The following is an 18,340-nucleotide window of genomic DNA, read 5'->3' on the forward strand; positions in this document are numbered from 1 at the left end:
GTGAACTTGTGTGAATTGAATAAGATTAAGCTGTCAGTGTTCATTATAGATAAAATGATTCTTTGAATCTGAGTGAGATGATTGTCATGATCAGCACCACTGGGTAATGGTGACAAAATAAGTGAAGTTCTGTTTTTGTTTTGTTAATTCATGTGATTCCAAGATGTGTGGGATCTCATTCTGCAATTCTGCCTGTCTTTCTGTGGAAACTGCAAACCAAAGGCTTTGCCTGTGACCCTGAAAACACATGAAGTCACAAGAGAGCGTGCATCTGATACTTACCAGAATAGAAAGTTGCACTTGCTTCCCCTAATGGCTTAGTGGGTAAATGCAGCGGCACTAAACCATATGGACCATAAAGATCCCAGATTTGATCCCTAGTGTGTGCTGAGTTAGTTGATCTCAACTGGTGCAACAACAAGGGATTAGAATTGGCCTAGTCACTCTCGACTAGGAAGGGGAAAGGTCATCCACAGCTGTCAGTGAGGACAGGATGAAACTTGAATACATTGCCCTCCATGGTTGAATAGCCTGCCAGCACACACTGTCCAGGCTCACATGTAAAAGATAACTACATAAGCATGATACTGGGGTGCTGCCAGCCACCGTGGAACTTTACTATCGTGCAATTCAATGTTTCAGGAGAGAACATAAGAAAGTATTCATTTATATTCCCTAGAATTATATTGGAAGAATCTGATCTTGAATCGTATAGGAGTATTTAAATATAGTGCTGCTTATATTCTAATGATTGCAGCTCTCAACCAAGTTTATGGATCAGCAGTTATATTAATTAGCAGCCTGCGATGAAGTGTGGTGTCATCTCTCTTCTCTTTATTTAAATCTACGATCAGTGCCATAGCCTGCTTCAAAATATTAATTTCCTCCCTAACTAAATATGATATATAGAATATTGCATATTTGTGATTACAAGGCTGTAATCAAATGTTTGAGCATGATCTAAACTCCAGGATTTGATTCTATCTCTGAAAAGAATCTTTTGTCTATTACTGGTTTTTGAATAATATAGACCAAGAAAATGGGGCCGAAATTGATGAAGGCCTCCGCCCACCCAAATGCCGCCCAAAGGACTGCCGATGGCCGCTGAGGTCCTGACGGTTCTTTGGGCGGGATTTTCACCACCCAGGTCCCTCGAAGGTCGACAGATGGCTAATCTGCGACGTACGCTGCCAGTCTGGGCGGCAGCCGGCGGGAGCTCTCATTCTCGGCGGCAGAGGCGCTTGCTGCCCAAGTGCCGCCGAGGATGGAGTCGGGCCCAGGGAAGGTCGAAGGGGTAAAAATAAACAGCTTCAAAAACAAAACAAAAATCTGACGACCTTCAGGGGATCTCATCCAGGTAAGTACCTGTAAAGAAATAATTTAACTAAACTTCACTAGCCTTTTTTACAGCATCTTCACACTTACCATTGAGGACAGAGCTGCCTGCACTCAGCGGTCCACCACCATTCTGCCGCCGACTCTAGCCCTTGTCACTCTGGCATCGCGGCGGGCGGGAGTGTACTTACAGGCGTCGGCCGTCCATTGACGTTGGCGGGCGCTTCCCGGCGGCTCTCTCCTCCCACCTGGTCCAGGCCACGACGAAGGTGGCACTGGGTGGGTCGACCAGAGGAATGTCGGTGGCAGTGGGTGGTACGCCCATCAATTTCGGCCCCAATTTGTTACAGGTGATTACATTCACAATTCTTATCTTTTTATGGCAGAGATTTTACAGACATGGAGGTAATCTGAGAGCTGAATGGTGCAGTGGGCTATTCATAGCGGGCTGTTAACCTGGCTTGTGGTGGCACTGGTCCTGCTTTATTGATAATTAATTTGCAGCCAATTACTTAGGGAATTAGCATGCAAAGTATGACAACAAATCAAAATATTCTGTAGTTTCCAATAAGGGAAACACTTCCTGGTCAACATTTTTGATGTCTATAGCTACCAATTTTTAACTGTAACATAAAGGTCATTTTATATACTGAATAATTAGAGAAAGTAAAAGAGTAATTCATGGTTATAAACAACTAGGCTCACGGCCAGCAATGTGGCCAAAACTGTAAAATTACGGAGTCTTGTCTCAGCCTTTATTTAGTAAAATAACAATCACTAAAGCCGCAAAGTTTCTTCTTTATTAATTTTCTCCTCTCCATGTTCTGAAAGCATCGACTCGTTGCTGGGGAATAGTTCCACTACCGAGTCCAATCCGGTCCTCGCCCAATATCCATAAACGTGGAACTTTCTTGGCCTGTAAGGCTCGGCAATTCACCGAATAAACTCGCTGAGCTTTCGTGTACGTTTTCAGTGTCATTCAGATGGACCCACAATCACACTCTGCTGATAACCATGGCATTCGATTCAATTTAAGATATTGTTGTATAATTGAACAAAACAATCTGATTAAATGGTTAGCTGCATCTTACATAAAGCTGCAGATAGCTTTAAATTGTTCATAATGATGTATGAAGGGAAGAGAAATCTGAATTTTTTTGACTCAGTCATGTATTGCTTCTAAATCGTGAAGTAATGTGAGGGTGGGAGTGAGAAATGAGAGCAGGTACCACTACAGTGAAGTATAAACAATCCCATTTATATTGTGCAAACCACAGTAGTTCCGATTTACAGTGCTCCTCGAAGTACAGTGGGGTATTTCTAGTGCAATCGTGCCCAGTTTCTGACAGGCGTCTATGTCCTGAGTAAAACTAGTAGCTGGTTTCTCCAATTGGTATGTGTATTGCAATGCTTGGCCTTCCACAACGTCAGTGTTCAGTACAAAAGTCAGAGAGAGATTGTGAAATTACAATTGGAGGCAGTTAATGGGCTTCTCTGATAGTTCAGTGGCAATTGTAGCACTCCCACCACGACCTTGACTGAGATCAATTATCTCAGCAAAGACAAGGATTGACCCTGAGACCTTCCTGTATGGTTTAGTAATACACCACATAATGCACTTATACACTGAACTATTGCAGAGGCTTACAACAGCACTTTTATCTCAATGTCCCTTCACAGAGTGGCTTGGAAATATCGATCTTGGAACTATTTTTGTGCTTATAATTTGGTTTATCAAATGACACATTAATTATATAGGATCTTTGCACCACTAAAGCCCAGAGTGACAAGTCAGTAATTCTTGGACTCTGCAGCAAATATTTGGAGGTAGAAATTGGCTCTCGTTGCACCCATTTTGTGGGCGGAAAACGGGCGCAAAAGGGGGAGCTATGTCCTGCACCCTAGAGATGCCTGAAATATGTACGACACCATATTGGCCTTGAACAAGATTCAGGCATCCTGGGCAACCACCGTAAACAGGCATTAGGTCCCTTAAATATGTTAATGAGTGGCCTTATTTCTGTTTAAAGACCAGTGCTGACACTTTTCCTGCTCCACTCAGTGTTTCAACATAAAGGTGAGTTTTTCTTTTTAAAACTTACTTTAACGTGGAGCAGAAATTTCCCTCCCCCAGCCAGAACGTACCTCAGGGCAGCTGCCATTGAGGCAAACTGCCCATATTGGACGGTTAAGCTGCCTCTGGAGGCACAACAGACCGAGGACTGCCAACCCTTCAGGATTGTTCTGGAGTCTCCAGGAATTCAAAATTAATTTCCTGGACACTGCTGCGAGCAACCCGGGAGGAAAATCATAAGGGCATAAAAAAAATCACTTTTGTTTATGATTGATGAAAATACTGGAATTGGGAAAATAGCCTGCTTGGCTGGGTGGTGTGGTCGAAGGCAGTTGGTCATGTGATGAAACCTCCAGGAATACATCCGGCCAGAGCTGGTGACCCCACCGGCAGCTCTCCCCGATTATTCAGGTGAAGCCTGAGGCCCAATTTCGAGCAGGCCTCTAAACCCAGATTATGCCTGTCTGGCGGTGTGAACAAACTTTTACCCCTTTGTCTCTGCTTAAAGCCTGACTTGTGCTGTGGCTTCCCTGAAAGAATGGAGTACCGTTGTATAAAAAAAAGGACAGGATGCCTGCAGGTGTATGGAATACTTTTTCAGCAAAGGTTGTTCAGAGAGTGCAGCATATCCATCATGGCTGAATTGGATGGGAATGTGGATTAATATGTGCTATACCCTAAACTATAAATTATCAAAGAGTTGTAAATGGAACAATTGGCAGCATATTATGTAGAGAATAATGGCTATTCATTTTATTTGAAGTTCGGTACCACCCTGTTTAGGAGCGCTGTGAATCGGTATCAGGAGCACAGGGCCCTTCCCTCCCAATAAAAGGGAGGGCACGCTGCAAACTCTGCAATGGGGCGAGGGGCCACCCTTCACTACCCGGGAGCGGGGTGCCGTGGCAGCAGCCTGGCGCAGAAGCGGAGTGCTGGGCTGCAACATCGCGGCACGGACCCTGTATATTCCACAAGGCAAGTCCACAACAAGATAAGTCGGCCATGGAAATAAAATTGTGTGTGCCACACCTCCCCATTAATTTTCGCCCCACGAGCGGCCTACAGCCCGGTACACGCCCTGTGAAGCTATTGCTGTCATCACCGATGGCAACCTCACAGGGCGCTACCGAATTTCTGCTCCGGTGCGAAAATGGATCGCTGCGCACGACGTTACCGGACTGTGCCTTTGCTAACTCACGAGGAATTTTGCAGGAGGTGGTAGCAGCCCCGGGCAAGAAATCATTTGCGCAAACAACGTAAATTTCTCCTGCATGAAGTTTTATCATTCCAGAGTATAGTTGAAGATTGGGAGCTAGAAATAGATAGTCTAGTTGAGTGGCTTAAATAAACGACTATTCTGTGCACTTTGTCAGTGTTTCTTTAAGGGTAGCTTGCATGCAAATAACTTTCTGGAAATACTAGGGGTTCGAGGGTCGAGTGAAAAGGAGGAACTGAAGGAAATCCTTATTAGTCAGGAAATTGTGTTAGGGAAATTGATGGGATCGAATTCCGATAAATCCTCGGGGCCTGATAGGCTGCATCCCAAAGCACTTAAGGAAGTGGCCCTAGAAATAGTGGATGCATTGGATATCATTTTCCAACATTCTATAGACTCTAGATCAGTTCCTATGGACTGGAGGGTAGTTAATGTAACACCACTTTTTAAAAAAGGAGGGAGAGAGAAAACAGGGAATTATAGATTGGTTAGCTTGACATCAGTGGTGGGAGAAATGTTGGAATCAATTATTAAAGGTGAAATAGCGGCGCATTTGGAAAGCAGTGACAGGATCGGTCCTAGTCAGCATGGATTTATGAAAGGGAAATCATGCTTGACAAATCTTCTAGAACTTTTTGAGGATGTAACTAGTAGAGTGGACAAGGGAGAACCAGTGGATGTGGTGTATTTGGACTTTCAAAAGGCTTTTGACAAGGTCCCACACAAGAGATTAGTGTGCAAAATTAAGGTACATGGTATTGGGGGTAATGTATTGACGTGGATAGAAAATTAGTTGGCAGACAGGAAGCAGAGAGTCGGAATAAACGGGTCCTTTTCAGAATGGTAGGCAGTGACTAGTGGAGTACCGCAGGGCTCAGTGCTGGGACCACAGCTATTTACAATATACATCAATGATTTAGATGAAGGAATTGAATGTAATATCTCCAAGTTTGCAGATGTCACTAAACTGGGTGGTGGTGTGAGCTGTGAGGAGGATGCTAAGAGGCTGCATGATGATTTGACAAGGTTAGGTGAGTGGGTAAATACATGGCAGATGCAGTATAATGTGGATAAATGTGAGGTTATCCACCTTGGTGGTAAAAACAGGAAGGCAGAATATTATCTGAATGGTGACAGATTAGGAAAAGGGGAGGTGCAACCGAGACCTGGGTGTCATGGTACATCAGTCATTGAAGATTGGCATGCAGGTACAGCAGGCGGTGAAGAAGGCAAATGGCATGTTGGCCTTCTTAGCTAGGACATTTGAATATAGGAGCAGGGAGGTCTTACTGCAGTTTACAGAGCCTTGGTGAGGCCACACCTAGAATATTGTGTTCAGTTTTGGTCTCCTAATCTGAGGAAGAATATTCTTGGTATTGAGGAAGTACAGCGAAGGTTCACCAGACTGATTCCCGGGATGGCAGGACTGACATATGAGGAGAGATTGGATCGACTAGGCTTATATTCACTGGAATTTAGAAGAATGAGGGGATCTCATAGAAACATATAAAATTCTGACGGGATTGGACAGGTTAGATGCAGGAAGAATGTTCCCGATATTGGGGAAGTCCAGAACCAGGGGTCACAGTCTAAGAATTAGGGGTAAGCCATTTAGAACCAAGATGAGGAGAAACTTCTTCACTCAGAGTGGTTAACCTGTGGAATTCTCTACCGCAGAAACTTGTTGAGGCCAGTTCGTTAGATATATTCAAAAGGGAGTTAGTTCTGGCCAAAGGGATCAAGGGGTATGGAGAGAAAGCAGGAAAGGGGTATTGAGGTTGAGTGATCAGCCATGATCTTATTGAATGGCGGTGCAGGCTCGAAGGGCCGAATGGCCTACTCCTGCACCTAATTTCTATGTTTCTATGTTTCTAAAATAATTTCCATTTATTTTAAACTTATGTCTTAGCGAAATGTTGATTAGTATTATGTTAGCAGCTTATAGATTTTATTGTTTTCAAGATCGAGATGAAGACAACTGCATCAGACACAACCTCCTATTTCAGCTGCCACTCCTTCCTTCCTTGCCTCCTGCCCTCAACCTCCGCCTCCCTCCACATTCACCCTACTCTGCCACACATCAAAGTAATTAATGATATCTGTGACTACAACCTTGCTGCATTAGCATTTTGTGTCCTTTTTGTCTTCTATGTGGCATTTGATATGGTCAATCACACCATCTTCCTCAATTATCTCAGCTGTATGGTCCATCACCATAGGGCTACCCTTATTTGGTGCCACTCATACTTGTCCAAATGCAGACATTGCATCTCCAGGATTGACTTCTTCACCTGTTCCCACTTGTTCACCTTTGGTGTATAACAAGGTTCTGTCCTTCCTTTTGCTCATTTACATGATAAATTCCAACGTCTGCAACGTGACACCATCATAAACTCCAACGTCTGCAAAGTACCACTGTACACCACCTCCTACCTCATGCTAAGTACTGCTGCATTGCCTCTTGCTTACCCATCAATCTGGTGCTCGCCGACCTACATTGGCTCCCATCTTCTCCAGTGCAATGATTTTCAGATCCTCTTCCTCATGTTCAAACTCCTACATGGCCTCACCAGCCCCTTCGTCTGTGATTTCCTCCATCTTTATACCCCGTCCCAACCTCTCCTTTCATTTAACTCTGACCTCCTGTGTATCCCCCCTCTCTCAACCACCATCAATTGCAACGGTGTCAGCTGCCTTGACATTACTTTATGGAACTTCATGTGCTACTCCCTACACTTGACTTCCTCTTTCCCTGTCATTAAATAGTTTCTCAAATCAATCTATTTTATTATGCCTTTGGTCACTTCCCCTACGTTCCTTACATGCTCTGAGCCTATTTTTGCTCCCCTGTGAAATGCCTTGGGATGTTTTCCTACATTAAAGGTGCTATATAATTGCTAGTGGTTGTTATATTGTAGTCCTAAGAAGATTTAGTTGCATTTACAAGACTTGTTTACTTCTTCACTTGATACCATAATAGCCAAATAATATATTTAATTTGTAACACCAGTGCCTTATTTCTTTTAACTTCCAGGTCAGGATCGGAGTGAAGCTGGTCTGATAAAACGGTTTAAAGGAGATGGATTCCGGTACAGGGCAAAACTAATTGGTGTGGATGAGGTTTCAGCTGCAAGGGGAGATAAGCTCTGCCAAGACTCAATGATGAAACTAAAGGTAATTTTACATAATTCCAAAGGTGTTGAAATATAATAAAACAATGAATATTTATATTGACCAGGTTTCACCAGTCCCCAGCCAGATTGCTGAATTAAGTACCTCACAGCAATGGAGTGTACCATCTTGTGGAGATGAAATGAGGGCAAATTGGGGATGAAAACTGGTAGATTTTTATTAGAACTGATCATATGTCACAGAAAGGCACAATCTATTCGCCGGTCAAGGTGTGTAATTTAGGGCAACAAAATATTGTATCAGTGATGAGCAATACCTGACCCAAACAATTCCAATGCATTTGCTCAAATGACTTTCAATCAAAATATGTGCAGTCTTGGTCTCCTAATCTGAGGAAGGACATTCTTGCTATTGAGGGAGTGCAGCGAAGGTTCACCAGACTGATTGCCGGGACGGCAGGACTGACATATGAAGAAAGATTGGATCGACTAGGCTTATATTCACTGGAATTTAGAAGAATGAGAGGGGATCTCATAGAAACATATAAAATTCTGACTGGATTGGACAGGTTAGATGCAGGAAGAATGTTCCCGATGTTGTGGAAGTCCAGAACCAGGGGACACAGTCTAAGGATAAGGGGTAAGCCATCTAGGACTGAGATGAGGAAAAACTTTTCACCCAGAGAATTGTGAACCTGTGGAATTCTCTACCACAAAGTTGTTGAGTCCAGTTCATTAGATATATTCAAAAGGGAGTTAGATGTGGCCCTTACGGCTAAAGGGATCAGGGGGTATGGAGAGAAGGCAGGAGTGGGGTACTGAAGTTGCATGATCAGTCATGATCTTATTGAATGGTGGTACAGGCTCAAAGGGCCGAATGGCCTGCTCCTGCACCTATTTTCTATGTTTCTATGTTTCTGTATTCCTTAGCAGAAAACAATTTAACTGCACAAAAAATATTTAATTCAGAAATTTGTGAAAATGTTCCTATTATCCAAAAGTAAGGTTTTCTTCTTTGAACTGAACAAAATGGAACCACTGGTGGTGGTGGGGACTCAACAATGATGGTATTGTTGAAGGTCAACGGGATGCGATTGGGCTTTTTCTTCTTAGAGGTGGTCATTACCTGGCACATATGTGGCACAAATATTTTCTGCCAATTGTCAGCCCAAGTCTGGATATTATCCAGTCCTGCTGCAGGCTGGCCAGGGCTGTTTTGGTGTCTGGAGAGTCGTGAAAGGAGCTGAATGCTATAGAATTGTCAGCAAGCAGCTGCACTTCTGTCTTCACAATGAAAAGCAGATAGTTGACAAAGCAACTGAAGATGGTTGGGCTGAAGATACCCCCATTCGGAATTACAACAGAGATGTCCTGGGGCTGTAATGATTGGCCTCCAATAATCACGGCCATCTTCCAGTGTGTCAGGCAGCTACGGTATGGTTTTTCCTTTGTTGCTCCTTGACCTCAGTTTTACTGGAGTTTCTTGGTGCCATACTCCGACAAATGCTCCTTTGATATTGAGGGCAGCTACTCTACCCCTCCTCTGGCATTTAGCTCGTATCCAAGTTTAGATCGAGGATGAAGTCTAGAGCTGACTGGTTCTGGCAGAATCCAAACTATGTGTGAATGAGCAAGTTATTGGTGAGTAGCTGTTATTTGATGACGCTATTGATGACTCCAACTATAACTTTCTGATGATTGAGAGGAAACTGCTAGAATGGTAATTGGCCAAGTTAGATTTATTCTCTTTTTTTAGATTTATTATTTTTTTAACCTGGGTAATTTTCCACATTGTGGGGTAGCTGCCAGTATCATAGCTACACTGAAATAGCTTGGCTAGGGGAGCAGCTAGTTCTGGTGTACAGGCCTTCAGCATACATTTTGTATGCAATGTATACAAGGCATTGGTTAAGCCACAGCTTGAGAATTAGTGTAGATTTTCTGGTCACTTAGGTCTGTGGTGCAGGAGTGAAACAAGTGCTGGGGGAAGAGGAAAATCTGGCTCAGGCCCATGTATTATTTTAGTGCCAGGTGCAATTATCCAGCAGATATTCTAGACTGGTCTAAAATGGTTTCGCCCATTTGGAGTGAGCATGATTAATAATGGATGCACAGCGTTATTATTTTACAGTTTCATAAAATGTTTTTAATCGCTGGATTCTCTTATTAGTTTTTTGTTGCAATTTCTAAGAATATATTTATTTATTTTTTGTTTTGTTCTTTTGCCGAACAGTACATTATGGTTGTGTGGAATTTAAAATAATCAAATACTCTGTGAACTCACTTAAAAGGTGGCTATGAATGAAGCACTGCCAAGATTTTAGCTCAGTAGGGAGAATTGATTAAAGAGAAGCTTTTAAAATACAAGCTTTTATAGGAAATCAGAGAATTAGAAAGCATCTAAATCAAGAGTCTAATGATGCTGGAAAGTCAAATTAAAATTAATGATGGGGGTTGGTTTTGAAGCAGCTCAATCGCAATATTTGAATGAAACCAAATGCAAGAAACCATATCCGAGAGATAAGCAGTAGCAGAACTGAAATGCTCTCGCCTGCCTTTATGCTACCAACCATACCCCACCACCTCTACCTGGCAGCGGTTGTGGAGAATTGTCTCCACAATTTCTGTGCCACTTCATTAAAGGACACCTGCAGCCAACCTGCACCATAGGGACAACACGGCCAAAGTTATCGTCTTCCTCAATCGTTTTGCCTCCACCATCTTCCACGCTACTGTCAACTTGTGTTGAGTAATGGCTCACTTTGTGTTGTAGACCCACTTCCACATGAATATGTGTCTAGATTGCCTCGCTCTACTTTTCAGATATGACCTTTCCAGCCAGTAGAGAGAGGAGACTTTTATACCATGTTAGCCTAAACTGAATTGAAACGCAAGTTCTGGATTTGAATGTTCTAGCCTACTGCATCATCCTGTGTCTCCCAATACCCATTGTTACAATTGCTACTTATCCTCAGAGATAAGCTACGATAAATAGTTTTTCTCTAAAGACTGGAATTAATGAGGCAGTCTTTCTGAAACTCTGTAATATGACCCTGTTTAAACAATATATTGTACCGAGCAATATAGCTCTATACACAACTATAGTATGTCAGAGTTAGTCTGGATCCATGATTCTCTATTGGCAGCTAGATTAGAAGGGTTTACAGACAATATAAAAGTAAATATTAAGGGCTCTTACAAGCATAGTAAAAGAATCATTAAAGCGATGGAATGAGAACTCCGAGATGATGGGGTAAATCTAGTTGTGGAAAATTAAGGTATGGTAGCGATATTAAATACATTTTTTGTATCAGTTTTTACAAATGACTGCAGAAGTGAGAGCTTAGGTTACTAGAGAAGGATGTGGAACAATTATTAGAGGTAACTATAGAAAATAAACTGGTTCTGGAAAATAATTAGCAGAACTCAAGGTGGATAAGTCACCGGGTGCCTGATGACATATACCGTGGGCTGTTGAAGGAAGTCAGAGGGGAGATAGTAAAGACTCCGGCCACAATTTTTCAATCCTCCTTAGATATGCACATTGTGTTTGGGGACTGGAGAGTAGCTAACGTAGCACCTCTATTCAAGAAGAGAACGATAAACCAGGTACTTATAGTCCAGTTAGTCTAATGTCAGCTGTGGACAAAATCAATAGTTTGACATGTTATCTATCTGCCTGTCTCTCTGCTTGTCTCCCTGCCTGTCTCTCTGTCTCTCTATGTCTGTCTCTCCGTATCTGTCTCTGTCTGTCTCTGTCTCTCTGTCTGTGTGTTTTTTTAAATATATATAGAAAGTGCGAGTGCAGGTGGATAAAATTGCAAAAATGTAATAGTCTTTTGGGCTTTATAAATAGGGACATAGGCCCCAAAATTCCTAGATTGTAAGATTGTGTATGTCCTATTTCTGCCTGTGGGTGGTGGGAACGGGTAGGGCCTGGAAGATGGGATGGAATCTGCGCCACCAGCATTCAACTTGTTTAGACCAGACCTTTAATTTCTGATCAGAGGGCTATAGGTGGACCTTCCACCTACCTGCCTCCATGTTAAGAAGCATGTCGTGGGAGATCCTGGGATTACCTGGGAAATTCTGACTATTATGACCTTGAAAGGGCCTTGGTGTAACTCATGCCAGTAAGACACAATCCCTTTGAGGTGTTCTGATAATCCCAAACCTTGGCTAGAACATAAGGTCATCAGTTCCGCAGGGGTTGATGATCTTATCTTGCATCCAGAAGCTCCAGTGGGAGCCCAAAAATGGAAAGAATGATTTTGTTCGGCCCCTCTGGGCTTTTCGTGGACTACAGGCAGAGCAGCTTGGTGTCACTCCACCTCCATTAGGCAGGTGGGTGCCAATGTGTTACTGCAGGCACCAGCGGCTTTCCTCAGCTCTGCAAATGACTCCATATCTAACAGGTTGGACGGAGTCTCCAGCCTCAGGCAAGGATGGGCAGGGGTTCCACTGGCAGAGCTGGGCCAGGAATTGCCAAGCGACAGAATACAAACCTAAAGAGGTAATGATAAATTTGTACTAGGAAATAGTTAAGCGACAGTGAGAGAGCTGTGGGTGGCTAATATAGAGAGGAAATTAAAGCCATAGCCAGCATACAGCGAAAATTCACCAAGGTGATATTAGAGATGAAAAACTATAGCTATAGGGAGAGATTGAGATACTGGGACTACTTCCATTGGAATAGAGAAAGTTAAGAGAAAGCATGATAGAGGTTTTTTAAATTCTGAAGTGTGGTGATAGAGTGGATAGGGAAAGACTATTTTCTCTGGTTGGGCAGTCACCGTCGAGGACATCAATTTAAATTGCCACTCCGAGCATGTGGAAAGAAGGTAGGAGAAATGCTTTGCCATAAGGAGTAACTGAGGCAGAGAAATTACATCTTTTAAGGGAAGAACGGATACACATTTGAAACAAAGGAAGGTACAGAGCTATGTGGAGAAAGCAGCCAGTGGGATTAGTTTGGGATTGTTCTAGCCAAGAACTGGCATAAAAAGCCGAATGGCAGCCAGCTGTATTGTAACTATCTATGGTTCTATTACTATCTCTGTGTTTATTTCTTTGTTATCACAGCCATTCTCTAATTTGTTGATCATCTAGACCTTAGCCAAGAGATTACCAAATTAATGGCAGCATTAACCACATGATTAGCTCTGTCTGCTGGGTACATATGTAATTACATAAAAAGCTTTAAATTCTACAACCACGAAGATTTTCCTCAGCCCCAGGCACAGGGTAGAGGAAAAATCTGGCAGAGGGCCACTATGTCAGGTCTCTGTGGTAGGATTTCCTGGGGCTTTCACACAGAGGGTTGACAGGGATCTAGGAGGAAGGCTGGAGACAAGCAGGTAAGTTTCTTCATTTATGTTTAGCAGCCCCAGGGCTTTTGGATACAATCATGGCCTTTTGGCTGCTGGTCTCCATCAGACCATCTGGAGTTCCTCTGGGTCATGGAAATGGCCTGGGGAGGTACAATGTGTGCAGCTGCCTCTCTATAGGCATATGACATCGGTGCTGTGCTCCACTTCAGACACCAGCCGGGTGCCCACAGAGCAAAATCAGGTACGCTATTCTTTGGACCACCCAACAATGAAATTGCAGAAAATTGTGGCTTTGTGCAGATTCCAAGAATCCAAATTCAATGTTTTTTTTTATTTTTTTATTATTTCTAATCACAATGTGTCTGCAATAATAATCCTTTCATGCTTTTCAGGCAGCTGATGAACCATGTAACAAGAATAAATATCTAAAAGTTTGTTATTTTGGCTGTGAATGCACATTTCTTGAGGAAGTTAACACAACCCCAAGTTCAAAAAAGCATATTTACTTACCGGATTCTGTATGATCCAATATGGATTAATGCAAGCATATTTGGGAAGCAGAGGACAGCCAATAATATGTAAAATTTGTGCTAAACCTGATAGTACATCACTTGGAAAAATTACTACGATCTACCAGGTGGAGTGTCGCAGAGCTCAGTGTTAGGACTCCAGCTCTTTACAATATACATCAATGATTTGGATGAAGGAATTGAGTGTAATATCTCCAAGTTTGCAGATGACATTAAACTGGGTGGTGGTGTGAGCTGTGAGGAGGATGCTAAGAGGCTGCAGGGTGACTTGGACAGGTTAGGTGAGTGGGCAAATGCATGGCAGATGCAGTATAATGTGGATAAATGTGTGGGTATCCACTTTGGTGGCAAAAACACGAAGGCAGAATATTATCTGAATGGCGGCAGATTAGGAAAAGGAGAGGTGCAACAAGACATGGGTGTCATGGTTCATCAGTCATTGAAAGTTGGCATGCAGGTACAGCAGGCAGTGAAGAAGGCAAATGGCATGTTGGCCTTCATAGCTAGGGGATTTGAGTATAGGAGCAGGGAGGCCTTATTGCAGTTGTACAGGGCCTTGGTGAGGCCTCACCTGGAATATTGTGTTCAGTTTTGGTCTCCTAATCTGAGGAAGGACGTTCTTGCTATTGAGGGAGTGCAGCAAAGGTTCACCAGACTGATTCCCGGGATGGCTGGACTGACATATGAGGAGAGACTGGATCAACTGGGCCTTTATACACTGAAGTTTAGAAGGATGAGAGGGAATCTCATAGAAATGTATAAGATTCTAACAGGATGTGACAGGTTAGATGCGGGAAGAATATTCCCTATGTTGGGGAAGTCCAGAACCAGGGGACACAGTCTTAGGATAAGGGGTAGGCCATTTAGGACTGAGATGAGGAGAAACTTCTTCACTCAGAGAGTTGTTAACCTGTGGAATTTCCTGCCGCAGAGAGTTGTTGATGCCAGTTCATTGAATGTATTCAGAAGGGAGGTAGATATGGCCCTTATGGCTAAAGGGATCAAAGGGTCTGGAGAGAAAGCAGGAAAGGGGTACTGAGGTTAAGGATCAGCCATGATCTTACTGAATGGTGGTGCAGGCTCGAAGGGCTGAATGGCCTACTCCTGCACCTATTTTCTATGTTTCTATGTTTCTAATCTTATATTTTTGGTTTGCACAATATATTACAGGAACATGTCCATACACAACTGGGTAATAGTGCACATGATGACAATGCAACAGCAAATCAGATAACAACAACAACTTGTATTTACATAGCAACTTTAACATAGAAGAATTTCTCAAGGCACTTCTCAGAAGGGTAAGGAAACAATAGATGCTGAGCTGAAGAGCAAGATATTAGGATGGGTGACCAAAAGGTTGGAGAAAGAGGTGAATTTTCAGGAATATTAGCCTCCTCTATGGTAATTAGATCCCATGCGGAAATTCACGTTGTGGGTACGCTCCATACCATTGGCCACTTTGCTCATAAAATAGGCACATGACTAATCCATTTCTGGCCTGTTGACATTGCAATTTTAAAGCTAGGTTATCAAAGTTTAATCAAGATGTGTTTTTTTTGGATGAACATTGACATTTAGTTGTATTTAGCTCTCTGTATTAGTTTCTTTAGCAGTGGTAGTTTAACAGCTTAACATTCTTTGTTTACTATTCTTTCTACAAATTGCTCATTGCTGCTGCAAAGAAACTTGCAGCAAACAAAGTGCCGAGAATAAGAATTCTTTTGGTTCTTATTGTTATCTGATATTTAGGTGCTCTGATAATGACTTCGCGAGGCAATGTATTGTACTTGAACTGTAGTGACCTTAGTCCTTTATTGATAACTCCAGAGTTAGCATCACACCTGGTGGTCTGCCTTATATACTGGGCCTGGCACACCTGAACAGGTAACCTACAAGCCTCCCACTGAGGTGCCCTCTGGTGGCACACTTTGTAATAGTACAAGCAGTAACCATGTAGGATACGTAACATCACTCTTCCCCCAAGCCTTTAGTGCAAATTGTCTTCATGCATTGACTGTGCTCTGGGCTTAACTCTATCTGGTTGACCCTTGGAGGGTCGTTTCTTGGGTGAATAGGTGGTATTTCATTGGCAGTGTGGGTGCTGGTGGTTTCTGTTTGTGCGTCCATGACCACTCCATTCTCTCCTACCCCCCATCCCACATATAGCTTATGCCGGCTCATTTCATTCATATACATTCAAGTCCAGAAAAAAAATTGCATTACATCATTACATTTGTGGTACAGTTGTGAGGCAAGTACATTTGACTGGTGAGGTACAAACTTGATATATACTTGGAATCAGTACTGGTGTGTGAGGACAAACTAGTACCAGAACTGCTGGGTGGTGTCCAGGTAGTCTGGTGGTGATGCGGTACCCAGTGCTGGCAGTGGGAAACCAGTTGGCTCAAGTTGCCTGCTCTCGGGGCTTTTGTCGTTGCTCCGAGCGTCGGGCAAGTTCACAGATGCCTATGATCTCCCTGTCCTTTCCTTGTGCCCCGGGTTGCTGCTGCTCCCTGAGGAGCAGTCATCTGGCAATGCACAGGGAACTGCTGACTCACTTGCCTGGGCGTTATTTGGTTTGGGGTCCTGGCTGGTCCTGGTCCCGTTTGGGAGAACCGCTGTGGATGACCCTTCGTTCCCGGGTGTAGCCTTGGTGGCGATAGGGTCTGGGGGCTGTGCCTTAGTGCGGTTTGCTCTTTCAGGCCTGTGGCGGTTGGTACCATTGGGTGCATGAGAGGTGGAGCCGATCAGGGGCAGGGTATCAATACCGGTGCCATTGCCCTCCTGAGATCGCTTGCTCGGCGGCTTGTATGTATTGGCTGCTTGTGGCCACACTCTATGGTGCATAACTCTGGTCCCAGGGATGCAGGCTATGACATTGGGTATCCCGCTGTGCTCCCGATGGGTGTCTGCCTGCTGCATTGACTGTATGCAGTTGAAATCCTACATCGCCCAATGTTTCATTACTTATAGTAAATAACCTGTAGCTCCAATCACGATCGCGGGACTTCTCTTTGCTTATTGCATGTACACAGCTCTGATCATCAATTGCACATTTTACATCTAACTCACAGATGCTCTTACATTGATTGAGAGTGTGGAACTGTCCCTTTAAGTATGGTGGATTGCAGGCCTCCTTTAAGAGAGCCTTGCTATCTTAACCCCAATCCTCTTCTCCGTTTGGTGCCACGTGTTGCTCCATCAGCGCTGCACCTCGTGATCTGGCTGCCGCCATCTTTTTCTTCAGCGCATCACCTCGTGGTTTGGGCGCCATCTTTCCTCCATCCATGATGTCGACTGCAGTGATCCTCTTCTCCCCAGGTTCTGCCATCGAAGCTGGGAAGTCGCCTTTGGATCCACTTCCTTCCTCCGGAGTCCTGCCACTGGAGCCTGGAAGGTGCGTTCGGGTCGTCTCTGCTGGATCATCTCCACACAGTCGTGCTGAGCAGTCTGTGCCTCGGGTGCTGTGCTGGTCTGCTCTCTGGTGCCAGATCCAACCTCAGGTGGGGGCTTGCTTTGCCTCTGAGTGCGGAGGACGTCGATCGCTGGAGGGATGAAATCTTCCCAACTCCAATGGATCTTCTCCATCCACCTTCTTCCGAGTAGTGTTGGTCCATCACCTGCAACAATCCACAGGGGTAAATTGTGCACCGCGCCATCATGGAGTACCTTTACATCCGCACTACCAACGACTGGGATAAGTTCATCGGTGTAGGTTAGTAGCTTTGCCTGAACCGGGACCAACTTGGATCTTTCAGCTTGATTGTCCCATAGCCTCTCAAAGGCTTCTTGATTCATTACTGACTGGCTCGCCCCCATGTCCACTTCCATGAAGACTGGAACACCATTTATCTTGACTTCCATCCTTAACGGAGAACGCTCAATGGTGCAGGTAAACATGCTATATACCTCATCGTGGGGCTGAGCTGCCTCTCTGACTATCGCTTCATAATCCGCGCTGGATTCGTGGCCATCTACAGATTCTTCATCAACACAGTGAGTCATATTTCTTTTATACATTCGCTGGAAATGGCCCTTTGTGCTGCAGCCTTTACATACATATCTTTAAAGTGGCACTGGCGAGCCCTGTGATTCCCTCCGCAACGCCAGCATGGAGCTAATCGGTTAGCCCCCCTTGGTGGACTCTGAGTTAAGGCCCAACCTACTCAGCCTTTTCTCATAAGTCAACCCCCTCATTTCCGGAATCAACCTTGTGAACCTTCTCTGAACTGCCTCCAAAGCAAGTATATCCTTTTTTAAATATGGAAACCAAAACTGCACGCAGTATTCCAGGTGTGGCCTCACCAATATCCTGTGCAATTGTAGCAAGACTTCCTTGCTTTTATACTCCACCCCCTTTGCAATAAAGGCCAAGATTCCACTACCCTTTGCTTCCTGCCTCTGAGCCAATTTTGGATCCAACTTGACACTTTGCCCTGGATCCCGTGGGCTTTTACTTTCGTGACCAGTTTGCCATGTGGGACCTTATCAAAAGCTTTGCTAAAATCCATATACACTACATCATACGCATTGCCCTCATCGATCCTCCTGGTTACCTCCTCGAAAAATTCAATCAAGTTAGTCAGACACGACCTTCCCTTAACAAATCCGTGCTGACTGGATAAATTCTTAAAGGAGAAAAAATTGCAGGGATAAGGGGAAAGAGCAGGTGAGTTGGACAAACTGGTTGCTCTTCAAAAGAGTCGCCACGGACTCAATTG

At 43.9% G+C, this 18,340-nt stretch overlaps 1 protein-coding gene across 1 annotated transcript in view; it reads left to right on the forward strand.

Annotated features, from left to right (window-relative positions):
- The first annotated feature begins 581 nt into the window (after positions 1 to 581).
- The window catches only part of dab1a (DAB adaptor protein 1a), a 210,103-nt gene continuing 192,344 nt past the window's right edge, over positions 582 to 18,340 (forward strand). The window contains exons 1-3 of the mRNA XM_070888232.1: positions 582 to 709; positions 2,528 to 2,571; positions 7,660 to 7,799. Coding sequence (XP_070744333.1) covers positions 582 to 709; positions 2,528 to 2,571; positions 7,660 to 7,799 — 312 coding nt within the window. The remainder of the gene's footprint in view (positions 710 to 2,527; positions 2,572 to 7,659; positions 7,800 to 18,340) is intronic.

The sequence above is a fragment of the Pristiophorus japonicus genome, chromosome 8 (genome assembly GCF_044704955.1).
Source record: "Pristiophorus japonicus isolate sPriJap1 chromosome 8, sPriJap1.hap1, whole genome shotgun sequence".
In the NCBI taxonomy this organism is placed as follows: Eukaryota; Metazoa; Chordata; class Chondrichthyes; family Pristiophoridae; genus Pristiophorus; species Pristiophorus japonicus.